Source organism: Coptis chinensis, chromosome 3 (assembly GCF_015680905.1).
Source record: "Coptis chinensis isolate HL-2020 chromosome 3, ASM1568090v1, whole genome shotgun sequence".
In the NCBI taxonomy this organism is placed as follows: domain Eukaryota; kingdom Viridiplantae; phylum Streptophyta; class Magnoliopsida; order Ranunculales; family Ranunculaceae; genus Coptis; species Coptis chinensis.
In genome coordinates, this window is record NC_141458.1 from 66,123,687 (window position 1) to 66,151,331 (window position 27,645).

A 27,645-nucleotide genomic window follows, 5' to 3' on the forward strand; every position below is an offset into this window, starting at 1 on the left:
CTCATAATTTTTCCATTCAGGTTTCACTAACTCCAGTGTGTAGTGGCACACGTTTCCTCACATCTCAATGATAGTCAGACGAGCCGAGGTTGATAAATCACGTCTACTACTTATTATCACACCATCCTACTCCTAGTTGAGCTAGATATTTTTATTAGGTATTATGAGGCTTAGGTGGTGGTGTAGATGAAAATGGACATGGAAAATAAAAACTGATAAGTATGTGATAATAAGGTCTTCGAGATATTTACACTAGAAAAATTCTTGTTTTCTTTTCCTGTTTCTAACATGAGTTTTCATACTTGGTACTTTTAAGCTTTTGGACTCCTTTTGATTTGATTTTAGGGAGTTCTAACTTTGATTTTTCTTTTGATTTTTGGAAACATATTTCTATTTTTTTATTTTTTTATTTTTTTATTTTTTTTTTTTTTTTTCTGAAGCAAGTAACTGATTTCGATTTGGGACAAGTCTTTCTCTTTCGATCCACGTTTCATCCTATTTCTTATACTCATAATTTAGGTGGGTTTATTTTATTTGGGGTTAATATATTAGTAAGGGATTGTTAGTGAAAGTGAAAGGTTTGATGGAAGGTTCAGTGGGGCGACTAGCGGTAAAATTTGTAACAGGTATGAATTTTTGGCTATGTCGATCCAAAGAAGGCTTATATTCTCACCTAGGATTCGGATAATGATCAAGTAAGTAGATGAGTGATTTTCTCTATTCGGAAAAACTACCTCTCGGTGTCATCACTCATATATCACATATATCGAGGCTTTTTGGTTAGATTCTCATAGGATTGGTAATTAAGTAGTCTAACTGTGGGTTCCAGAAACTTATTGCTATGTACAATCATTGACACTTAGTGCATGAATGCTTGTGAAAAGATGTAAAACCTATTGCATACGTATTATCTTAAGTTTCTAAGAACAAATCTTCATTCGAATGCTAATATAGAAAGAAAATAAAGCTATATACAACCTAAAAGTTGCCTAATTTTTGCTATAGGTTCTACGCACCCACAAACATAATGATGCTTACTCCTCAAAGTATCAAGAGATTAATAAAGAAGTTACCTGAGAACCATGAGCAAAAATAAGGCTGAACATCTGTAATAGAAAATTATTCTAACATAATATATGATACAAAAAGAAAAAACGAGAGCACACCAAACATAACTATATATATATATATATATATAGGGAGGGATCAATATAACATGGTTTTCATACCTTGGTTTATACCATGCCTCGCAACTTCACTCACAAGACGAACTAAAACCTAATTTTTTGTGGATATGTCCAACAAACCATGAAGATCACCTCCACAAAATTTCAACTCATTTGATGCTGTTTAACAATATCAAAAGATGATTGTAAAATAGAAAAATCTTGGCCGTTAAAAAAAGTTTAAAGTTGTCAACAATTTTTAAATAGGTTAGAGATTTCCAAATGAGCCGAATTTTTGTGGAAAATCTATCGATAGCTAGTAGATCATATCCACAAAATATTAGCTTTTAACTCATCTTGTAAAGGGGCATGGTATAAGCCATGGTATAAAAAACCATGGGAAATGGATCCCTCCCCTATATATATATATATATATATATATAAGGGATACCTCACCCTTATTGAGGAAAATCTTTCATTTTACCTTTCAATTTTCTCTTTCTTTGAGTGATAAGCGTGCTCTCCTTTCCCCCTGTAACATAAATTCTACTATATATATATATATATATATATAGTTCATGGGCTGACTGATATGCCATAATCAAGTTTTCTTGCCATGACTGATTATGAAAAAGGCATGAGGGTGTTGATACCATGTGCCATAGGTGTTGAGGTGTTACGATGTATCAATGATTGCATCATGAATAGTTTTAATACTGTTTGGTATGATTATAATTCATTATACTCTACCTGTTTTGCACTAACACCTCAACACCCATGGCACAATCATCAAATAGTGATGATCTGAGTTCAATTAAGAACACAGAATTAATCGAGTATGATCTCGACATACAGGACAAAATGAATAAATGGACGATTCCTAATATGGACCCCAAAACCATATATAGATAAGGTAACTGGATTGAAAAATTGACCAGTAAAATTGCTGTAAAAACTATGGAACAAATTATTAGTTTGCATTCCATGAGTAATAATTTACATCTTTTAAGTCCTCGTGATTTATATCCTTATGTGAAAAATTATAAATTTATTCATGTAGGATTAATACAGGTTGCTTTCAGAATTTTTTGGGTATGAATGCTTGTATTCAAGCAACCCTCAGAGATGTTAGGTGTCTCGATTATTTACCGTCCCTTATGGGAGCAGTAGAGACTAGTCTTTGTCATGGACCAGTCTATTTTGATGTCTATCCTAATTTAAGTTTATCTTTATCGGATAGAAATCTTTATGATTCTTTATCATTACAAATTCAGGCTAAAGGTTATAACTTTTTACCTGGATCTGAGGTGATTGGAATTACCTACAGAATTCACTATAAGGTGTTACAAACTTTAACGCCTAATGCACGGCATAAAACTACACCAGGTAAAACTGTGTTAATTGATACAAATCTTTTAACTTCTAGTGTAGCAACACCCAGGATGATTCCTTATAGTGAAATTCAATTTCCTGATTCATGGATTTGTAGAAACGCTGTTAAATCACAGCCAATCATTAATAATGATTTAGATCAAATAATTCAATCAACAGAAGGTGAAGTTATATTAAACTTTAAGAAACCTTTTGTTAGTAGAAGTTTGTCTTCGAGATCCTCTTACAAGATCTCCATACCACAATCTTCTAGGCATTCAGTTTCATAAACTGAAACTTTATCTCAGTATAATAAATCAGTAGAAGAGATTTGTATCTCTAATCAACAAATACCACATGGTATTTATACACAGAAAGCTAGGGAATCTCCCACATCGTTAGAGATGGATTTTGTTTTATAATGGATTATACACCTTATGAAACTTATCAATTTTATAAATTAAAATATGAAGAGTTGAGTAAATATTTTACTCCTACAGAATTGAAACCTATGATTAGACCTTATAATGATTATTATGATTATCATCAAAGGAATCATACTACTCTTGCAAAATGGTTTTATCTTGAGTATTAGAATTATAAAATTCTGAATGGCAGAATTGAACGTGCAACTCTAAGCAAAGATATTAATGATTATCTTAAAGCCAAACAACAGGCTAGGCTTATAGCCAAGGTAAAAATTGATTTACCTAATAATAATAATAATAATACCTTAATTAATAAGGAAACTACTTTACCTAATAAAGAGGTAAGTCATAATCAAGTACAGGAAAAGATTAATCTTCAACCTGTTATCCCTGAGGTCAAGGAGAATATTACTATTAAAAAATGTAATTTTACTCCTGTTGACAATTATATTGGTGTTTTAGAATTTCATCAAAATAAATGGACTACTATTGATGAAAAGGAGATGACAACTATTCATCCTCCAACAACACCTTTAAAGCTAAAAGATAGTCTGGAAACTGCGGCTTATATCAAGCCTCAAGAAGAGACGCACAAGTCTGTTCGTATTGAAGATATTAATAAAATTTGTAAACAAAATAATTATACGAATTTATGTTTACAAACTATTGGTGCTATATGATTTGCAAAGGCAAGTGTAGAACAAGCCTTGGGACTTGAACTTAGGACAAAATGAAAGGATAGCTCTGGAGAAATACAGTGAGCTAGCAAGAATAGAGGCTACGGAGATTAAGGAGAAATATGATGAAGCTTGGGTAAGGGAAGGAGACAAGTGTATGACTTTTTTCTTTAAAGCTTTAGAGGAAAAGAAGGCCAAGAGTGGCATTTGGTGTCTGCAGAACCAAAGTGGTGATTCTGTGACTGGTCAAGCAGAGGTGAGCAAGGCTTTTTTGGAATTTTACGGAGAGCTGCTGGCGTCTGAATCTGAAGAGATAAGTGGAAGAGGCTTCTTTAACAGCTTAAAAGTCAAAGCAGTGGTATCACCGAACATGGCAGCAGAGTTAGGCAGTGGATATATCACCGGAAGAAGTGAAAGCAGCTCTCTTTGGCATGAATAAGAAGGCAACCCTGGGACCAGATGGTTTCACCCTTTTCTTTTTCATGAGTTGTTGGTCTGTTGTAGGGAATGACTTTACTCAGGCCATTCTCAATGCTTTTAAATTTTGTAAATTTCCGAGAGGTGTTAATGCCACGTTTCTTTGTCTTATTCCTAAGGTTCACAACCCCACAAAGGTTGAGGACTTTAGACCTATTGCTCTATGTAATACGGTGTATAAATGCATATCTAAGATCATAGCAAATAGGATTAAGAAGGTGATCAATGATATTGTACATTCTAACCAGTCCGCGTTCATTCCTGACAGATCTATACAGGACAATATCCTTCTGTCGGTGAACTTCTCAGAGGCTATGACAGGAAGTATGGTACTCCCAGATGCTCTATAAAGCTGGATATAAGGAAAGCGTCCGACTCGGTGAGTTGGGAGGCTATACTAACGATGTGCAGAGTTTTCAACTTTTCAGAAACTATGGTTAAATGGGTAGAGATGTGCATTGTGACTCCTTCATATTCTATCTTTATCAATGGAGCTCCGGAAGGTTTCTTTGCTGGAAAAAAAGGAATTCGCCAAGGTGACCCATTATCACCGTATCTCTTTGTGTTGGTGATGGAAATCCTAACTGGTATCCTGATGCAAGGCTTCAACAACAAAGATATCCTTTTTCATTCCAAATGTAGCAAGGTAAGGTTGTCTCATCTAGCTTTTGCAGATGATGTTCTCATGTTTTGCAAAGGTGATAGTGCATCAGTGACAACGGTTAAAGTAGGATTAAAAACCTTTGGAGATGCGACAGGGCTAAAAATCAATACTCACAAGACGTCTTTACTGGCTGGAGGCCTTAGTCATCCGGATCTGGCAAATGCTTTTAGCGGAGATAATGGGTATAGATTTGATTAAACCGCCAGTGAGATATCTTGGGCTACCACTCATCTCTGCTAGGCTGGGGATTAGAGAATGTCAACAGCTAATAGAGAAGGTTACTAGTAAGATTTCGAACTGGAAGTTAAAGCTGTTGTCTCATGCAGGAAGATTACAAGTTATAAACTCGGTGCTTCTTGCTTTCCACACCTTTTGGTCCAGAACTTTCATTCTACCTTCTACGGTTCTCGAACAAGTGCAACAGATATGTGCAAAATTTTTGTGGACTGGGTCTACAAAGAAGAAAGGACATCACCAAGCTAGGCGAGTACCGTTTGTCCGCTCACGGAGGAAGAGGGTGGGTCCGAGTCATGAACTTACAAAGGTGGAACATTGGAGCCTACTGTGGGTTGATTTTTAAGGTGGTCACAAGAGAAGAAATGGTTTGGGTCGACTGGACATGGCAGCAGCACATTAAAGAAAAGTTTTTTCTGGTCCATGAGTATCCCAAAAGACTGCTCATGGACGTGGAGAAACATCTTGGAGACGAGGACTGAAGCCAAAAAGTTTATCAGATATGAAATTGCGAATGGGGAAGACACTCTTATATGGCATGATATTTGGTGTTCAAGATCTCCTTTGATCGAAGATCTGGCGAGAGCAAAGATGGGATTTTCAACTGAATGCTACAGTAAGTATCCTTATATCCGATGGTACATGTAACTCATAAGTCCAAAATTTGCAGGCGGCAAGTTTGAAGAAGGAAATCAATGAAGTGCAAATCAACTCGCACCTGGAAAAAGACTTCATTGTCTGGACTCCTCATCAAAGTGGCAAATTTAATTCCAAGAGTGCTTATGAAGCTTTGACCAGAGCAAGAGAGAAGAAACCTTGGTGCAGTATGGTATGGGGAAAATGGGTTCTGCCATGCCATTCCTTTTCCACTTGGCAGCTGTTTTCTAATAGTATACCAACACAGGACAGGTTAGTGCATAAGAGGATCCTTAACAGGTCGGTGTAATGCTTATGTAACGAAAGCAGGGAATACTCAGCGCATTTATTTTTTGAGAGTAAATACTCAAGAAATTTCTTTGAAAGGGTGAAACAGCTACTAGGTATTCACATTGATGCCTCCAATGCGAATAGGGAATGGGTTTCGATTATTCGACAATGTAAAAATGTTGAGGTGGGGGAGATATATAAGGTGTTCATATGTGCATCGGTGGATTATATATGGAAGGAACGTAATTCAAGACGCTTTCGACATGATGGAAAACCCCCAGAGTCAGTTTTTAACAAGATGGTTAGAGATTTGAGAAACTATCTTCAGGTGCTTCAACCGGAGCTCAGAGATAGTGCAAGGGGAAGAGGGTTGTTGCTTAGAATTGGTATTACCGGTGAATTCAAGCAAATGGATGCAAACAATTGCACATGGGTTCCTCCGATAGATGCGAGATTGAAAGCAAACACCGATGGAGCCTTGAATATCCATGGACCGACATGGAAGAGTGATAAGAAACAATGAAGGCAGGGTTATGGCTGCATTTAGTGGAAGTGGTGGTATGGCGTCGGTTATATTCCAAGAACCGAAAAGCTATAGAGGTCCAATTGATCGATGTCCGGTAGAAGGATACTTAGAGGTAGAAGTAGAAGCCATTCAATAAGAGCCGTCAATGCAATCAACAAAATTGAGGAACCTCCCCGGTATTGTCGATATGTTGTGGCTATTATTGAAAGGAAGAAGGAAGGATTCAGGTTTCATATCTTTCTCACATGCTTTTCGAGAAGTGAATAGGGTAGCCGATTATTTTGCTAGTTTACATAGAAGTGTTGAAAATGCTGAATTTTCTACTGTACATTTTGCTTATCCTCTGGATTTTGTTGTACAGAACATTGTAAACGAGGATGCGAGTGGAACTATATATGTAAGGAAAAGTTAGATTAATACAGGTGGGGGTCGGCCTAACCCTAGTTTATTTGGAAAAAAAAAAAAAAAAAAAAACTGTTGGAGCTTAATTAATTAGAATTGAGCATAATGCTGAAAATATCCTTAAGCATATCCCAAGGATATATCCTAATAAAAATAAAGATAAAGAACCTTTAAAGAATATTTCTTTAAAACAACATATTTCTGCTGGTCATATTAGACCATCTATTCATCCTCCTTTGGATATTCCAAATTTTAAGTTGGATCAATCATCATCCAAAAATGATTTTATTGAGAAATTATATACTCAATTAAGTAAATTGAATCTTAATATTTTATCTAAAGACTCTAATTCTGAAGATGATATTAATCCAAATGAGATTTTGGATATTGAAGCAAATTTTGTTTCCCCCAATATTAACAAAGTCACTTATGAGAAGAACACTCATAAGATGGGTCATGTAGGCCATAGTAGGAATTATTATCCTCATCCTACTCCCTAAGACATTCTGTATGAAGAAGCCTATTTTAATGACCAAACGTCTTATCAGGCTAAAACTATTTACACTTGGAATATTGATACTAAATCTGACTATCAGATTTATCACACTTTATAGGAGATGCTCATGTATGCGAGTGTTTGCAAAGCTCATGGTAATACAGATGCGGATGTCTGTAGATTTATTACCCATGGTTTTGTTAGTATTCTTAAAGGTTGGTGGGATAATGTTCTCACTAATGAGCAAAGATATGAAATCTTTAACTCTACCAAATTGGAGTTTAATTCTGAAGCAAATCAGGATATAGCTATATCCGATGCGGTTTATTCTTTATGTCTTTCTATTGTCCATCATTTTATTGGACCTGAAAGCTTGTCAGCTGAAAAGAATAGAGAGATGCTCTAAAATCTTAGTGTTCTCCCTATCTCATTTTAGATGGTATAAGGATGTCTTCTTAGCCAAATTGCTTCAATTACATGATGCTAATAGTGAGCATTAGAAATCTAAGTTTATTGATGGTCTTCCTAACTTTTTTGCAGAAAAGGTTAGAAAAAAGCTTAGAGATCTAAATGGAGGATCGAATATTTCTTATGAGTCTCATACATATGGGAGTCTCATTAATCAGGTCATTCAGGAAGGTCTTAGCCTTTGTAATGATCTAAAGCTTTAGCATCAACTTAAAAAGCAGAATCTTTCGGGGAAGAAAGAGTTAGGAGAATTTTGTGAGCAATTTGCTTATGATATTCCTCTTGAGAGGAAGAAGAAGATTTCTTCTAAAAAAACCCAGAAACCCTACAAGAGAAAATATTCTCACAAGAGTAAAAAGAAAAATTGGAACCTAATAAGGAGTTTTATAATAATCCACAAAAAAAAAATAATGTTACTTGTTTGAAATGTGGAAAGGTTGGTCATTATGTCAACAGGTGTCAGACTAAACAGAAACTTAATAATTTAGAGATTGATGAAGATCTTAAGTTACAATTAAGTAAAATTTTACTTAATACTAGTTATTCTGAATCAGATAATGAATCTGATGATCTTTATTCTAGTTCTTCTGATAATGAGGCACCATGTTAGTGTAACATGTTGCAAGCTAAATGTGATAGCATGGAAGCTATCTTACAGATGAATGAGTTGACTATTAATGTCTTAACCAATGATCAGTAGTCTGTTTTAGATCTTATAGATTCCATTACTAACCCTGATACTAAGCTGAAGTTAATTAAAACTTGCTTCAAAGCAGTGAAGGATAATATTGTTGATCCTTTTGAAGGTTACAATTTTAAAGAGGTTTTTGATCGCCTAGGACAAAATAAACCTAGTTCTTCAAAATCTCTAGTTACTCAGGACCTGAATAGTGAGGTCTAGAATCTTAACAAGGAGATTCTTCAATTAAAGCAAAAAGTGTCTCAAATTAAGAGACACCAATTCAAGGAAGTTAGTACAAAAAAGTCTGACAATGACTTCCAACACTGCAATTTTATTTCCTCTATATTTTTTAGAAAATGGAATATTTTTATAACTTTGATTATTAACAAAGAATATATTCTTACTGATTATATTGCTTTAGTTGATATCGGTGTATATATGAATTGCATCCAAGAAGGATTAATTCCTCAAAAATATTTTGAAACTACTACTCAAACTATGACTAGTGCTAGTGGTAGTAAAATTACAATCAAGCATAAACTTACTAAAGTTGTTATTAGTAAGAATGAGGTTAATATACCTCTATCCTTTTTATTGATAAAAAATCTTACCCAGCAAATTATACTGGGAACCCCTTTTCTAAATACCATTCTTCCTATTAATAAAATTGATAATTATGGTATTTACACTAACTTTGAGGATCACCCTTTGGTCTTCGAATTTATTTCTTCTTCTTTGCAAGACATGAAGATTCAAGATTGTGAAATATAATTCACAAACATATGTTTTATGAGTATCCAAATATTTTGGAAACAACATACTCTTCATTATTATTCATAGAATATTTCTCTGGGATTATATCCTATGCATCTAAGACATAATTTAATGTCTTTTATAGAATCCAGAATGCTCCAATTTGGTTCATTGGAGAATCCATTATATGGACAGCACACAGAGCAACCACCAGTGGCCTCTGAATCTTTTCAGGATACTGCTGACGTTGAAATTATCAACATCGTTGAGGACAATTTAGGCCTCCTTAACTGGGATTATTCCCAGGAGTCTGTTAGTCAACCTGACAGCACCAACAAGGATAAAACCTTGGAGTCTGATTATATCAACACCATTGCGAGTTCTTCACATTATCTTTCTAGAAAATCTAACTATACTGGTAAAAGAAAAGTACAATTTGATGATCTAGAGTTACCTTATGTCCATGATAACAGACATAAGTTCTTTACACATCAAAAACTTAACAGCTTTCAGAAGTCTATTTTGGATAATGTTATCAATTCCTTTGATCAGAATAATAAGAGGAGTCTTTTCCAGATCCTCAAGATTACTGCTAAATATTTTAGCAAGATTAACCAGAATTCAATCAAGACTTGTACTGACTTCAAGTACAGTAAAGCCAGTAAGTTAAAGAGATCTCTTAATTGTGTGTCTTGGAGTACTCTCTCCAAAAACTTTTCAGAATCCTTTTGGAATAAAGCCAAAATATCCCTTCCAGCACAATTGCCAGAATTAATCCAAAATCTCCCTCCTTCACATTTTTAGAGATGGATTAATAATTAGAATTCAATAGTTTTAGGAACTTGTCCTTTAATTATTAAAGGTATTGCCCACATAACAGAAGGCACCCATAGCATGCACCTAAGTATCCATATCCTCCTTCCTACCACATTTTGGCAATATTTTCATCTTGAAGATATGTATTTAATTGATGAATTATTAGAGATGGGATTTATTAAATCCATCACTATCAGCACTGAGGTATCTTTGGAAGCAGGAACTAATAACAGAACATTCCTGGCTATTCCATTGGTTCAAGCCATAGAAAATACTATGATGAAATGGCATGGAACTGTTTACTGTGAATTTACCACAGCTTGTCCTGAATATACAGAATATGAAACTTATCCTTCAGTATATTTGGTAAGAATTCACAAGCAAAGACCTTTTGATATATCGAAAGCTCTTACTCTTTTGGAATCTAAGGAGAAATTTCATACTATCACAGCAGAAGACAGGATCAGAGAAATGGCCGAAATTCGTGTTATTAGTCTTCACCATATTAAGTGGTTTATCAGATATAATTCAACATAAAAGTATCAAAAGTTCACTCTTTTGTCTGAATCTGATAGATTCTTAATCCTTACAGAATCTTTGGACAATTTTAATAGAACCAAATTTTATGAACAATTTAGCAAAACCAGTTCGTTGGCTCTTAGCCCATCTGCTATGGAAATTTTCAAGCTTATTAATGATGAGGGACCTTATGAGTATCTTAATCATCTTGGGTACCTTTCCTCTGAGTCAGAACCAGAAGATATGGATAATGATATCCTTATCCAAGTTGCTGAGAATCTACACATTCAACTTGGCACTCCTGAACATAATGGCAGACATTATGGCCCATAATAAGGACTAGTAACAGAATCAACATTATTTTTCTTTGGATTCTTATCCTTACAGTTGGAAAGACAATGCTTTGTCCATATGGGACCCTTGAAAGGGACATCCTACCTTTTTCTTTTCCCCGAAGTCAAAAGTTAAGCATTATAAGGATTCTTATCCTTTCAAGACAGAAGTAAAAGACAAGTATGCCTTGTTAGAGTGGCCCAGTCGACTGCGACTTCTTTAGCACATGTAGCCACTTCCTGTGCATACTCCAAATTATATTTTGAGATGCGACTAGTATAAAAGGGATACCTCACCCTTGTTAAGGATCATATTTCTTTTTACCTTTCACTTTTTGTTTAGTTTGATAAGAGTGCTCCCTTTTCTCCCCCCTGTAATAAACAATCTTATAAATAAAAGTTCAGTTTGTTTACAAGTGTTCTTGCTACTGACTGATCTTCTTCAGCATTAATTAGGTGTTTTACCTGATCTCTCACTTTTTATTTGGTATCAGATATATATATATATACTAGTCAGATTTCAAAACATAATTTGAAGTTCGCACAGGAAGTGGCTACGTGTGCTGAAGTAGTCGCAGTCGGCTGGGCCACTTAGACAAAGTATACTTGTCATTTACTTTCGGCTTGAAAGGATAAAATTCCTTAATGCAAAACTTATATTAACCTTTTGGCTTTTGAGAAAAGCAAAAGTTAGGTCGTCTTCATCATAGGCCCACCTTGACAAAGCATTTTTGTTTGTATTCCTTCTTTAAGGATACGAATCCTTATCATCATGAGCAAAAATAATGCTTCTTCTTTATGTATTCTCTTTGGAGAATAATTATGTTTTATGTCCCCTTCATGGGCCATAGGCACTTATCATGTTTTGCCAAAAAGAAATATAATTTTGGAAAACGTGTTGTGCTACCATAATCTTCCTTATGTTTTAGAGGAAGTACTTTTGCGCTCCTATTTAGCCTTAAGAGCTTGCTTGAATTTAGCCCATATGTCAACTTCAGTAGGTTCCTCTGGAGGATGAGAAGAAACCAGATAAATCTGGGTTAGAACTTAAGTAAAGTTAAAATTGTCACCCAAATCTTCTTTTGGCTGACCTTCTCCTATTAGGCAAGCAAATTGATTTGCCTCTTCCTGACTATTATTTGATGTCATAGAGACATCATCTTACTAGGAGGACAGTACTGTAGTTCTTGAGGATGACCTATCCTTTGTGCTGGAGGATGCTTTTGTAGTAGAAGGTGTCTTGGAAGAGGTAAAAAAATGACTCTTAAGCTTCTCCATACATAAGTTATTAATTTGACTTTCTAAGAAACTAGGATTATGAAATATAATAAGATTTTTCATCATATCAAAAGGATTCACTGTATCCATCTCTTCTGAAGGATTATTTATGGGAGTCTGTTCAATGAATGATTTTAAATCATTCTCAATGCTGATAATAGTTTCTTTGGTTAGAAAAGTGATCCATCATCTGAAATAAAACTTTCTTTTGAGAACTGAAACTCTAAGGTGATTATATTCACATTTAAAATCCCATTTAAAAATCCAAGGTATACCATATAAGGTATAAAAGATTAAGGATGGTAATCCCATAAGAATCTTCTCCTTCCCCTTTAATTGAGGATAATATTCTGTCCATTTTAGAAAAATGTCTAAAAGTTTCTTATGGAGAATTTTTAGTTCAGGACCAAAACATTCCCACCACTGAAAAATCCAGTAGGGGTAGTCAGTTTTAATTGATTGAGGACATATCTTAATAAACCATGAGTGTTTCCGATGAACATTTTGGTATAAAAATGTAATAGTGCAGGCTGAGATATAATCCCAATAATTATAATATATATTTGTCAAATTTGACTTTCTACATTTGTTGGGATCTAAACCCCACTCATTATAAGAGATAAGAGATAAATCTCTTAAATATCGCTTTGCTATAAGCAATAGGGATGTATTCAGCCTCAGGTTTCTGTAGAGTGTGGGAAATATCCACAGTAGAAGTAGCCGAAGCTAATATTTCTTCATAGATATATCTATGTTACCGTCTACAACAGGATACTGTTGTGTATCAAAATATCTTCTTTGAATTTCCCAAGGGTCAGGCATCCACTGCTCATCACCTGGTTGAAGATAAATGATTGTTTGTTCCGCCCTTTTATTAGGGACATAAGGATTTTGAGGAGTAAGAACAACCTCTTTCATAGACTTTCCTTTCTACTGAGATATCACATTCTGTGATAAAGAAGGAAATTCTTATTCACTATTAAGGAAAGTATATTTTCCTTTGTTTTTTCCCCAACCTTTAATGATATAATCACGACCTCTACCTCTCTGGGAAGTACTCATGATCCCTGCAAAAATTCTCGTGTTAGAAAATCTGTCAAAGAATTAAAATCACCTTTGATATATTCAATTTCAAAGTCAAAGGCGGATATATCGGCTTGCCATCCTGCAAAAATCTGTTTGGATGCAATATTATTGATGTCTTTTTGTAATACTTTTTAGCAGCACTACAATCAATTCTAACCAAAAATATTTGATTTAATAAATCATCCTAGAATTTATGAATATATTTTACAAGAGAAAGAATTTCTTGTTTTATAGTAGAATAATTAACCTGAGTTTTTTTCCAAGTTCCCGAGGTAAAGCGGATTAATTCTTCTTTACTAGTAAGAGGGTTCTTTAGTTTTAAGATACCACCATAACCAATATTGGAAGCATCAGTTTCAACAATTTTGAACAATTGAAAATTAGGTAAAGATAAGTAAGGTAATTTCTTTGCTTTAAGCTTGATCTTTTGTACTGCTGTAGTATGTGCTGGGATCCAGGCTGATGGAATCTTTGTGAGTCTGGAGTATAGGATAGAAGTATCCTGTGAAATATTTTTATAATAGTCTACCAAATAAAGACTACCAAGAAATCTTTGTAATTAAGTTTTGTCTAACATTTCATCTGGAAATTTAGATGCAAACTCAATACTTCTGTCAATAGGAATTATTTTTTCCTCAGTAATGTTGTGACCAAGAAAATGAACAGTTGTTTGAAACAATTTCATTTTAGGTGCTGACACTACTAAACCATTTCTTTTGATAAGATCTTTAAAATCTTTAAATGTTTGATATGCTATTCTAAAGACTTAGAGAAAATCATAATATCATCAATATAAACAATAGAAAAATCTGAATAAGGATTACAAATATCATTCATAATATTCTAGAATTCTGAAGGAGCATTTTTCAAACTAAATGGCATTACTGTCCATTCATAATGTCCAAAGGGTATAATAGAGGCATTTTTATACCTGTCTTCTGGGGCTATCTGGACTTGCCAATATCCTGATTTAAGGTCAAACTTAGAGAGTATGATTGTTGTAGATAAACGGTCTAAGAGGTCCTTTTTATTAGGAATAGGATATCTAATCCATTGTAACACACCATTAAGAGGTTTAAAATTAATGACTAATCTAGGAACGCCTTGTTCCTTCTCAACTGCTTTATTAACATAAAAAGTTGTACAACTCCAAGGAGACTTGCTCTTAGTAATTAATTTTTTATCTAGAAGATTCTGAATCTCTTATTGGCAGAGTGCTAAATAATCTGCTTTCATCTGACTAGGTCTAGCCTTAGTGGGAATAAACTTTTCATTAAAGCTTTGTTCATAAGGTAAAGAAACAATATGCTTCTTACTTTCCCAAAAAGCATTGGGGACCTCACTGCAAACTTCAGTAATAAACTGGTTTTTTATCTGTTCAATTTGGAACTAAAATTGCTTTGTGTGAAGTCTTTGCTATAATTTTAAAGAAGTTATTTCTTCTTTGAGAAAGTTTATTGACTTTCTTTAGCAATTAAACTATTATCAATTAGCTGAATCTGCTTCTGCACCGGAGGAGTTATGAATTCAAAAATAACTCTTTGATTATCAATAGTTGAATGAATACCTTTCTCATTAATCTTGGTAATAGGCATAATAAAATTAAGAAAAGGATTTCCTATAATCTGCCTAAAAAGGTCATTCACAAGAAGGAAAGTATAAGATAGGCAATGACCTTCTTTATAGATGAAGACATATGTTAATTTATATGCAATATGCATAGGGATACCACTAGCAGTGGAAATGTTTTGAGTAGATTTTTCAAAATATTGAGTAGGTATTAAACCTTCTTGAATGCAATTAAGATCTGCCCCACTATCAATTAAAGCAATATGAATTTTGAGGGTGTACTCATTATTAATGACCAAGGTAATATAAACATTCCATCTTTGGGACACAAAGTTATCCAGAGATATTAAAGATTTATTTTTTGGTATCTTATTATTCTTCTAGAGAGCACAATTGTTCAAAATATTTTTATTAATCTTTAAAGCTTTTATCTTTGTTTCAAGGTGATTAACCTTATACTGTAAATCAGGAATATTAGTAATTCTAGATTGTCTGGATAAAATATCCAAATAAATAGGATTAGGTAGTCTCATAGTTTTAAAAGTATGAGTACCAAGAATTTGTAAAGTCATCATATTCTTAGGATAATTAAGGTTATAAATCCTTTGATCCTCAATCCTGAATTTTCTTAATTTTAATAAATTCTTATAATTCTGTGGTGGTGTAAAGCATGGTCCAGTTTTATGACCATAAAGACCACACTTATGACATAAGCGAAGAGCTTTGTCTTTAGGCCTATTGTTTTTCCAATGTTGGTTGGTTTTAAAAGTCTTCTTCTTCTTAGAAGGCTTTTGTCTTTTCTCTAGAAGTTGTAAACCCATATGGGGACAACACTTATTATCATATTTAACTAATATATTATTATCTTCATGTGGTTTGATGTAATCCACAGTTTCAAGACTATCTTTCAGTTTTAAAGGTGTTGGTAGAGGATGAATAGTAGTTATCTTCTTATCGTCAGAAGTAGTCCATTTTTTTTTATGAATCTCTAAAACACCAATATAATTTACCTGTAGGAATAAGATTAATATCTATTTTTACCTCATATTTTACCGGTTGATTAGGTAAATCAATCTTATCATGTAACTGATTATTATCCTGCTTTACCTGCTGAGTAGGTACAGTAATAAGCTTATTAATTAACACAACATCATCTGACAACATACATTTGGATCTTAATTAATCCTTAACATCCTGTTGTAGAGTAGCTCTGTAGATCCGAGATCTAAGAGTGTAATTATTCTGATGTTTAAGACAAAACAATTTAGCAAGAGATGTACTATAACCTTGATAATAATTTTGGTACTTTTGAAAATAATTTTTTAATTCTGTAGGAGTAAAATATTTACTAAACTCTTGATATTTTAGTTTATAAAATTCATTTGTTTCATATGGTGTATAATTCATTATAAAACAAATTCCATCTTTGATGCTGTGGGAGATTCCCTAGCGTTCTATTTAAAAATACCATGTGGTATTTGTTGATTAGAGATACAAATCTCTTCTACATATTGATTATAGTAGGACATCGATTTAGCTTCAGAAACTGAATGTTTAGAAGATTGTGGTTGATAAGCACCCAAAAGTGTAGTTTAAACCCCCTTAATATTATTCTATTTAGGCCAATTATGTTTATAATAAATAAGAGTTAGTAATGTTTACGTGTTTTTGTGTATTTCAGGTTTTGAAGTTGTTCATGTGCTTAAAGACGCCATTTTGCATGGAAAATGAGTCAAGATGATTGCTGAGGAAGTTCTACATTTAAAACCTAAGAATCATGAAGAAAAGCCTTTTTTAAGCCCAATCAAAGCTGGGAAGTCAAAGTCAATTCGGGTAGAAAAAAAATATAAAAGTCAACAAAATTAGGCCTCTCTTGAAACTTCAAATATAAAAATATAAAACTTCAAATGGGCCTTTCTTTGGGATCAGGCCTCGGAATTGGGCCTATTTTATGTCAAAATGACCGACTCGGAATAAGCCTTCCAAAGGACCTGGCCTTGCCCTAATCAGAGTTATAAAAGTAGACAAAAAGGTGACTAGAGTAATTTCTAACATAATTAGCCATTTTAGACTTAGCTTAATAGACTTTGGGCTCACTTTAGAGGCCCAAAGTCTACCTTTTTGGCCCATGCATGAAAATATAACCATAACCCTCTCATATATAATGAGGGTTAAGGCTAAACATTTTCTCTCCTCTTCTCTTTCCTCCCCTTAGTATCTAATTAGTTTAGTGTAGTTGTAGTTTAGTTTAGGGTTAGAATAATTTAGTTTAGTTTATAGCCTCTATTAGAAACCTTTCAAGAAAAGCTTGTTTATTCAATTCTTCTTTATTTTAATGTTTTTATCTTATTGTTTTAGTCTATAACATCCAATAAAACAAGGCTAAACCTCCATTAGAGAGGGTTTATGAAGCCATGTGAGGATGATTAATCATTAGTTTAGTATTGTTTTGTATAAAGAACGTCAAGTTCTTCGTTATGAGTAACTAGAGATAGAGCTCATAACAGAGAACTAGAGTATAGAGCCACCACCAAAGAGATTTGTAGTGGAGCTAAACTCTCATGCCCCCCTCATCCGAGAGGACTTGGTGTTCACTAGGGATTAATAGGTAATTCGATAATCAACCTAATGGTCCATCGAATTTTGTGGTGAATTAAGTCTTCTCTAATTATCTTTCTCATATTTAAATCTACTGTTTTGTATCTTTTATCTACTATTTTCATATCATTATTACTCTCTCATTAGTTAATAGTTTGATTAGTCTAGATTTGTTACAAGTACGTACAAGCAAGAGTGGAGAATACGATTACTCCTCTGTATAACACATGATATTTGAGAGTACTATTATAGATTGATATGCATGATTTCGTACTGTTTTAAACACTATTTTTACATCTATTAAACTATAGTTATCAAATGGCGCCGCTTGCCATCTTGCTTTCTTACGTATAGCGTGTTTAGAATAACAAAACTATTTTCACTATTCACAAAACACCTCTACTGTTTCCACTGTTTATGATTTTTCAAAAATTTTTTGCTACTGTTTGAGTGCGTACGAGTTGCTCAACCAACTCACTTCCCTCCCGTGACCTGACCCTAAAAAGTTCACCCTACTGTTTCTACTTGAGAGTGCGCCCGCGCCCTCATTTTGCCTTCAACAAGAGCTTCATTACACCCTAGGCGACCCACTGATTTGACCTATTCAAGATACCAGCGCTCTTTTAAATTTATGAAAAAAAAAAAACAAATCGCAACCCGCGCCCAATTTAGCCTATTTTTTAGTGCACGTGCGCCCTAGCGTAATTAGCTTAGATTACATTTTTAATATTATTTGCATTATTATCTCAAGAGTACAGTACAGTACTCGTATGCTAAAAATTATAAAATTGAAAAAATTATTTTTCTTCATTCTAAACAATGTCTAGCAAACTGAAATAATTTGGGGTTCTCTAATTAAGGAACGTGCACACACGGACAACCTCCCTCAAATTCCTAAGTGACCTAGACGTTGGTTTGATAAAAAAATACAAAAAAATTAATTAATTTTGGTTAAATTAGTAAGCCCACCCACTACCAAAGCCCGTTTCATAGGCTTGACATCAAGGCCCAACACGAAGCCCATAGTAAAAAGCCTTTTCCTAATTCTTAAAAATTTTAAAACTACTAAGGTAAATCTTTTTACAGGACTTCAAATCCACACGGTATACCAGGACCAGTGCTCGTATAATTGTTCAAGTAACGTAGATGATAAGAGCCCAAAACTGTAGTTTTAACCCCTTAACAATCGTACTTTTAGACCAATTATGTGAATAATAAGTAAGAGTTAATACTGATTACATGTTTTTATGCATTTCAGGCTTCAAAGTCCATTATGTGCAGAAATGTACCACTTTAGCGAGATAAAGGAGCAAAGGTCGGTTGCTAAGGAGTTCTGTGATTAAAGGCCAATTTTCAAGAAGACAAAGCCTCTGTAAAGCCCGGTCAAAAGATGAAAAGTCAAAGTCCACGGCGTAAAAAATGATTGCACAAAGTCAGTAGAACTTCGAAGACCATATCTTTGGACTCAGACCTCGGAATTGGGCCTACCTTACGTCAAAACGACCGGCTCGGAAAGAGCTTTCCAATGGTCTAAGCCTTGACCCAATCAGAGAAGTAGAAGTGGATGAAAAGTCTGTTGAAGCCAAATCTAGCTGAAGAGCCCTTTTCAGACTAAAAGAATTGGGTTTTGGGCCCGATTTTCCGGCCCAAAACATGGCTCCAAGCCCATGCACGATTTTTGGATCTGAGCATATAAAAACAAAAGCTTAGCTCTTTGTTAATGGTAGCTAATTAGACCTAAAACTATAGATAATTCTAGATCTAGTTTTAATTGTTTTTAATTAAGTTTAGTTTAAATTCAATTATTGTTTTAGATTAAACTCTTAAATCATTGATCGTCATTGATTAGATAAATAAATTAGTAGATTCTTATTCATTTCGATTTTGTCATTTACAATTGTTTAGATCTAAATTCCTTTATTACTTGTTAGCCACTTCCTAGTTATTACCTGAGATTTCAATTATTGTTTAGATAAATTGCATAAAGATAGAATTTTTATATGATGTCTAGTTTTAAATCAATGGGAAATGATAGTAGTATGAATCAAGGCTAAACCTCCATTAGAGGGGTTGAAGAAGCCTGATGACGCTTTGATCTTTGTTAAACTTAGAAATCGCCGTGATAATTATTCCACTCTAGAAACGATTAATTCACCATGAGAATGGGTTTAATCGCTCACATGCTAGTTATGAATTGGTAGAAATGCCATGTTGTAATTAGGGATTATAATTACTATTTTGATATGCGAAGCATTTAATTTGGATCACGACGAGTCTTTGTTAGTAGGATTAAGTCGAGTTAAGGTAGATTCAATTCCCTTTAATTCTTTATCTAGATTCAAACCCCTAGCATTCTCTCATTCCGTTATTCGTAACTTGTTAATTGAATTCACCTCGTAGTATAGAATTCCCCTCGTAAATCTCTCACTAGACTTATAATTGATTAGTTGACAGGAAACCATCGCATGCTAAAGAACTAGGAGTGGAACGAACTTCCTACTTCAATATATCTTAATTTGATTGAGAGTAGAAAACTTTGATAAATTAGGCTTGTAATATCATTTAGTTTTACTTACGTTTTGAGTTTTATCGTTCATTTCGTAGTTAAACTAATCTTTTTTACTTTTTTTACTTTTATCAAATGGCGCCGCTGCCATCTTAGTTCCCTTTAGCATTGGGTTCATAGTATAATTAGTCATTTTTAAGTTCCATTAAACCCACCCACCCTTATTTGATTCATACTGTTATTGTCCATTTCAGCATTGAAAAGTGCCTCGAAAAATTACCGAGCGGGCCTCGCGCTTCAAATGCTCGAACCCTCGAAGCGACCTGCTTAAACCGAAGCGCCACAAGCCAAACACTATAACTTGAACTATCATGGAGCGCACCTGCGCCTCTGCTGAAATTGTCCGATTTCCCCAGGTTTGTTTCAAACTTTCCATTTCTTCAAGTTTTCAGTGTTCTAACTTGTTATACACACTGATCACGCGTAAACAAGACGCTATTCGTAAGCGAAGCAAGGAGGCGAGGTTTATACTAGTATATCAAGATTGTTTGGAGTGTTGTCGTGTTTAGACTTAGACTTGCATGAGATTAAGGTCTGGCTGGAGAAAAACACCGAACGTAATTAACCGTCAACATCAACAAACACGTCTATCTAGTATACCAATCACTACACCTCTAGCTACTATTCCACACACCACACCTGACATAATGGCTAAAGAAAGAGAGACTCCTCTCTCCGACTTTTACAAAGCCTTGAGCGATAGCCCTAAATCGTGCATTGTTCTAGCAGACCCAGTGGGGGATTTTCGAATCCCCCCAAACATGTTTAATTTGTTACTCGTTTTTCATGGTTTAGACCATGAAAAACCTTATCAGCACATGCGTAGGATTGAACAAGTCCTTACAACATTCCACCATCCTACGGTTGGTGCGGAACAAATTAAACTGAGGGTATTTGCCTTCACCTTAGCAGATAAGGCGGCGTCTTGGTTAACTGCCCAAGTGCCTAATTCTGTGGACTCGTGGGCTAAACTTGTTCAGCTGTTTATGGAACATTTTTACCCACCCCTAAAGATGGATGGGATGCTTTCCAAGATTCATTTCTTTCGACAAAATCCTCATGAATCATTTTCAGAGGCTTGGAATCGTTTCACCGATCTCCTTATAGATTGTCCACATCATAACCTAGCAAAAGACACGTTAGTTCGTGCCTTTTTCAAAGGACTTCTACACCACCATAAAGAAGTCCTTGACATAATGAATGGGGGTAGTTTCCTAAGTAAAGGAGCCTCGGAGGCTTACAAATTTTTAGAATATCAAACTAAGCAAAATAATAATTGGGGGGGTAGTGATGATATCCCCCGCTCTGCTAGTTCTTCTTCAACAGTTAAGGCCGCCGGTATGTTTGAGATGAAACCCGATCCAGAACTTAAAAATTTAATCGAATCTCTAACTAAAAAGGTAGAGGCTATTTCTGTTCAACAAAAGCCTATCCCTGTCATGAATGTCAACTCCAACCCATGTAATTTCTGTTTGAGTCCTGAGCACCCTGACTCCTATTGTCCTCTCGCCTATAAACAACAACAATCAGAGTAAGATAATCTTTGCTCCATTAATAGCTATCCTATTCCTAATGCCCCATGGAGATAACATCCCAACTTTAGTTGGCGAAACAATCAACAAGTTACACCTCCAGGGTTTAATAACCAAAATATTAGGCAAGCAAACAACTATAACCAAGCTCCACCTAGACAAGGACAAGGTCTGGGGAATTATAATAATTATAACAACCAAGCGCAACCACGACAAGGTCAAGCACAAGGTCAGGGTAATTATAATAGTTATAATACCAATAGAGGTATCGTTCCGGTTAACAATAATAACTATCACACCCCTCCCATAAATAATCAACGTGAGATAGTTCTAGTCGCACCACCTGTGACTACTACACCTACACAACCGGATCGTTTCGACACCTTTATACAGGTTACCTAACAACTTTTCCAATCAATGACTCAATCGAATCAACAGATCTTACAATCCATAAATCAGGGCATACAACAGTTAGCCCAAGAGAAAACCCAACCAAAAGGCGTGTTTCCAGGCCAAGCAATATCAAACCCTAAAACAACAAACACAGCCTTTGAAATAAATGGTAATACTAGTATGGAAACTACAACCGTAGGTGAGCTAAATGCCATCACCACGCTCAGTTCTGGTAAAGTGGTTAATAACAAAGTAACTATGCCTATAGTTACCTCACCAGTAGTCCCTACACCGGATATCGAACTAGATACCGAAATAGAAACTGAAGAGCCTACCACTGTAGAGGTACCAGTTAAACCACAACCTAAGAAATAGATACCCAAGGTTAGACATCCAGTTGAGCCATACGCTAAATATAGAGAGAAACCACCGTTTCCCCAGAAATTAGGCATGCTAACCAGGGATACAAACTTTGAGGAGATTAGGAACATTTTCAAAAATCTAACGATAAACCTTCCTTTTCTCGAAGCTATTAAAAAGCTACCTAACCACTCTAAGTTTCTTAAGGAGCTGTGCACTACTAGGCGCAAGACCAACATACCTAAAGACGCCTTTCTAACTGAACATTTCCCAACTTTATCAGAAAATAATGGAATAGTTAAGTACAAGGACCCTGGTCGTCCTACTGTAAAATGCAACTTAGGAGAATCCTACACGACGACCGCTTTATTAGACCTGGGGGCGAGTGTTAACTTACTCCCGTTTTATTTGTATAAACAAATAGGTCTACAAGAAATGCAACCTACAAAAATGGCGTTGCAGTTAGCGGACATGTCTATAAAGTATCCTAAGGGTGTAGTGGAAAACGTGCTTGTTAAGATTCAAGATTTCTACTATCCTGCAGATTTTGTTATTCTCGATACAGAAGTTGCTAACGACTCTGTATCGATCATCTTAGGGCGCCCCTTCTTAGCAACTGTCAACGCGCTTATAAATTACCGCGATGGTAAGATGTCCTTATCTTTTGGCCATCTTTCTGTTGAGGTAAATGTTTTTAAAATGATGAAACAGTTACCAGAATCGTCTATAGATGGGGAGGTTAGCATGATCAAGAGCTTAGCTCAAGATTATTTTAACAGCACATTTCCCGAAAACCATATGTATAAATTCCTTTCTTTTGGAATTTTAGATTTTGTAAATGACTCCTACTTAGAGGAAGTCAACACCATCCTTGAGTCCACACCAATTGTAGACCCTTCGGTTGCTCCTTATACTGAGTATGAAGACTTGCTACCTAAGCAAGTATTCATTACGCAAGATGAGGATCCTGACGAAACATCTATTGACTTTCCTTCCACCCCGGTGCTTAAACCTCTTCCCCCGGAGTTAAAATATATTCAACTTGATCCAGATGGTAGTCATCCGATAATTATATCTTCTCTGTTATCTAAGGATGAAGAGACATGTTTAATCAGGGTGATTAGGGAACATCGGTCTGCGATTGGTTGGTCCCTAGCCGACATTAAGGGAATTGACCCTAATGTTTGCACTCATCGTATCCATTTGGAGGATAACGCGAAGACTTCTCGCGAACCTCAGCGTCGCTTGAACCATGCCATGAAAGAGGTGGTTAGGGAAGAAGTCTTACGATTACTCGATGCGGGTATCATGTACGCAATCTCCGATAGCGAATGGGTAAGTCCCATTCATGTAGTTCCTAAGAAATCGGGGGTTACCATGGTACGTAACGCTAAAGGTGACTATGTTTTCACACAAGGTCCTATGAAATGGAGAATCTGTATTGATTACAGAGGTTTAAATGCTATGACACGAAAGGATCACTTTCATTTACCTTTTATAGATCAGATGCTCGAACGTCTAGCTGGTCATGCTTTTTATTGTTTTCTGGATGGCTACTCTGGCTATTTTCAGATTATTATTGATATTGATGACCAAGAAAAGACTACATTCACATGTCCCTTTGGAACGTATGCCTATAAACGAATGCCTTTTGGCTTTTGTAATGCTCCTGGTACCTTCCAGCGGTGTATGCTTCATATATTTAGTGACATGGTAGAGCGCTTTATGGAAGTTTTCATGGATGATTTTTCTATCTATGGAGACTCCTTCATAGATTGCTTGTCTAACCTGTCTAAGGTTTTGACATGGTGTGAAGAAAAGAGCCTCGTTTTAAATTGGGAAAAGTGTCATTTCATGGTGAAAAAGGGCATAATACTAGGTCACATTGTATCTAGTGATGGCATCAAAGTAGATAAGGCCAAACTAGATAAGATAGCGACTCTACCTATACCATGGACTATCCGTGATATTAGAGCCTTTCCAGGCCATGCAGGTTTTTATAGGCGCTTTATTAAAGATTTCTCGAAAATAGCTAGGCCTTTAATTAATCTGTTTTTAAAGGATGCCATCTTTGATTTTAATTTTAACTGTAAGCAAGCTTTTGAAACTTTAAAAGCCGCCCTAACCTCTGCACCAATTATACAGCCTCCCGATTGGTCTAAACCTTTCGAACTCATGTGTGATGCTAGTGATTATCAGCTTTGGTGTTTGTCTTGGGGACGAAACTAGATAATAAGTCCATTGTTATTTATTATGCTAGTAAAACCTTAAACGATGCTCAACGGAATTATACAACTACTGAAAAATAATTCTTAGCTGTCATTTATGCTTTAGATAAGTTTCGTCCTTATTTGGTTGGTTCTAGAACTTTAGTTTACACGGACCATGCAGCCCTTAGGTACCTTCTTGCAAAGAAGGATGCTAAGCAGAGATTAATCCGATGGATTCTTCTCCTGCAAGAGTTCACATTAGAAATAAAGGACAAACGATGGGTCGAAAATGTAGTTGCCGACCACTTATCTATAGTGATTCTGAGTCCATACCGGACTCTTTTCCTGATGAGCATCTGTATGCTATTTTTTCAGCACCTTGGTATGCTGACATTGTAAATTATTTAGCGGCTGATGTTATTCCTTATAATTGGTCAAGAAATGAACGTAAGAAGTTTTTAGCCAGAGTTAAGTTATACTACTGGGATGATCCCTACCTTTTTAAGTATTGTGCGGATTAGATTATTCGTCGTTGTATTCCCCAGTGGGAATATAATGAAGTTCTATCATTCTGCCATAACAAAGAGTGTGGTGGCCATTTTAAGGATGCCCAAGTGTATTGCAGGACGTGTATTCGTTGCCAACAACTTGGGCGAATCACGAAGCGTAATATGATGCCATTAAACCCAATCATGATAGTAGAAATTTTTGACATTTGGGGTATTGATTTCATGGGTCCCTTCCCTGTTTCCCACGGTTTCATTTATATTCTAGTTGCCGTGGACTACGTGTCTAAATGGATAGAGGCCATGGCTTGCCGTAGCAATGACCATAAGACAGTGGTATTTTTTTTATTAAGGAGTACATTTTCTGTCGTTTTGGCATTCCTAAAGCCATCATTAGTGATGGTGGAACACATTTTTGCAACAGAGTTGTTGCATCTCTAGTGAAAAAGTATGGAGTTACACACAAGGTAGCAACTCCTTATCATCCACAAACTAGCAGACAAGTAGAAGTTTCTAATAGGGAAATCAAAAAGATTTTAGAAACAACTGTAAATCATGATAGGAAAGACTGGTCGAAGCGTCTATCGGATGCCTTATGGGCGTATAAGACGGCTTTCAAAACTCCTATAGGTATGTCTCCTTTTAGACTTGTATTTGGAAAACCTTGTCATTTGCTCGTTGAATTATAGCACCGTGCTCTGTTGGCTATAAAAAGCCTTAACTTCAATATTGATGAGGCAGGTGTCAAACGCAAGTTGCAATTGAATGAGCTTGAGGAAATCCGTAGCGATTCTTACGATCTCGTGAAGGATTATAAAGCTAACATGAAACGTGTTCATGATAAGCAAATCTTGCGCAAAGAGTTTGTGGTCAGTCAAAAGGTCTTGCTTTACAACTCCCGTCTACATATTTTCCCAGGGAAACTAAAAACCCGTTGGTCTGGTCCTTTTCTGGTGAATGAAGTCACCCCTTACGGGGAAATCACCTTGTTCAATCCCAAGGACAACAATACCTTTCAAGTTAATGGTCAACGGTTAAAACATTTTCACGAACTTCTGTCCCCTGATGTAGAGGAAGTCCTTTTATAGGACCCTGTCTATGAGGACTGACCTTTGTCATTTGGTGTACTTCCTTTCACTTCCATATAGTGGTAAGTGCACCATTCAGGTAACTGGGCCTTCCCTATGGAGTGTGTGGCTGTAAGTACCGGATCCTAAGTCCACGTTTCACATAAATCACATTTTCCACTTTTACATGTTTTCTCGGTTTTTGAGTCATGTTCCTCTATGGGGTGAATTATGTATTTATTGTTTTTCATTTTTCTTATAATAAACTAATAAAAAAAATAATAATAATAAAAATTCTAAAATCATAGCAATAGCAATCCAACAAGTCTTGGGAATCTGACTTCAAATGACCCACGTTTAAAACAAATTTTGTGTTTAAAAATTTGTTTTGGGGTGGGCAGTCGGTCTTCCCATCCGGATTGCTCGAACTTTCCATTTGTGTTGCTTAGGCCCATTAGTCGTAGTTCATTTAGGTTGACGTTATCTATAACTTAGATTTCCTTCGTTCGCATAACTTACGTCACACACGCACTTCGAGGCATTTTTCCACCTTCTTATATGTCACCCATGGTTGGAATTTAGTGTTTTATGGATCATTGGATTGGAAATTCTCTACTAATCATTTCCATAACTCATTCGCCAAAATCGGACCAGTAACGAAGCGGCAAATTGAATTTGAAATTGCGCAAAATATCGACAAAGTTTGGAATTCGAATTGGGCTTGGGCCCAAACCGCATGCACGTGCGTGGCACATGCATCTCCTTCCTTCCCAAAACGCAAACAGTCGGTTTCCTTTTCCATCCCGCCACTTAAAAAGGTTTAAAGGAAAACCTAACAACCAAAAATAATAAAAAAAAAAAAGAGAAAACAAACACCTATTTACACCACGCCCATTGTAGCCACTAGCCCGAGTTCTCTCAAACAAATTTCCCAAACCACCGAAAACAGCTGCTAATTCAAGCTTCCAACCTGCCATCGTACCCACCATCGCCACCACCATTGTTTTTAGTTGTTTTTCATCAAACTCGCCTCTTCCACCGTCTACAAAACCATTGTTTGTTGCAAAAACTTTAATGGCGCTCAGACGAAGAATTTTGCTAGAGCACGTATTTACTGTCGACCGCTTCGCGCCATTTTACGACGCGGAGATGATTAGGGGGGATTGGAATGGACTGTGGTACTCAACTGAGGAGTTCTATCACTATGATTTGGTAGAACAGTTTTATAAGAAGCGAGAATTGGAGGGGGATAGGATTTTCATTAAGGTAGCAGGAACGAGGAGGGAAGTAACGAGATAGTTGTTAGCTGAGTTGTTAGGCGTTACGCCTAGAAGCAACCTAGAAGCCCCCATTCAGGAATCATAGTATATTGGAGTTCCTGCTTTGATGAAAGACACTGTCGTGGAGGGTGAATACAATACGAGTTCTCATTGCGTCCGCCAGTCAAGTCTGAGAACCAACCAACTGACTGTAGCTCAGTAGATTGGTAGGAACGTCCTCAAGAAAGAAAAAGTCAACGATATCGGTCTGCAATGTCTGCAT

General features: G+C 35.6%; 1 protein-coding gene across 1 annotated transcript; it reads left to right on the forward strand.

The window, feature by feature from the left end:
• The first annotated feature begins 1,943 nt into the window (after window positions 1-1,943).
• On the forward strand, window positions 1,944-6,467 carry LOC147510454 (uncharacterized). Its single transcript, XM_086598139.1, has 8 exons — window positions 1,944-2,002; window positions 3,156-3,564; window positions 3,665-4,052; window positions 4,147-4,337; window positions 4,388-4,965; window positions 5,365-5,596; window positions 5,688-5,926; window positions 6,041-6,467. Exons 1-8 carry the CDS (start codon window positions 1,944-1,946, stop codon window positions 6,465-6,467), a joined length of 2,523 nt encoding a protein of 840 aa, XP_086454265.1.
• Window positions 6,468-27,645: the final 21,178 nt, after the last annotated feature.

What these genes read in the sequence shown, in the direction of transcription:
- LOC147510454 (XM_086598139.1), top strand. Translation starts at nt 1,944, where the DNA reads ATGGCACAATCATCAAATAGTGATGATCTGAGTTCAATTAAGAACACA. An exon ending in AAGAACACAGAATTAATCGA is followed by an intron (nt 2,003 to 3,155) that starts GTATGATCTCGA and finishes TCTGAATGGCAG; the next exon opens with AATTGAACGTGCAACTCTAA. An exon ending in CTCCTTTGATCGAAGATCTG is followed by an intron (nt 5,597 to 5,687) that starts GCGAGAGCAAAG and finishes CAAAATTTGCAG; the next exon opens with GCGGCAAGTTTGAAGAAGGA.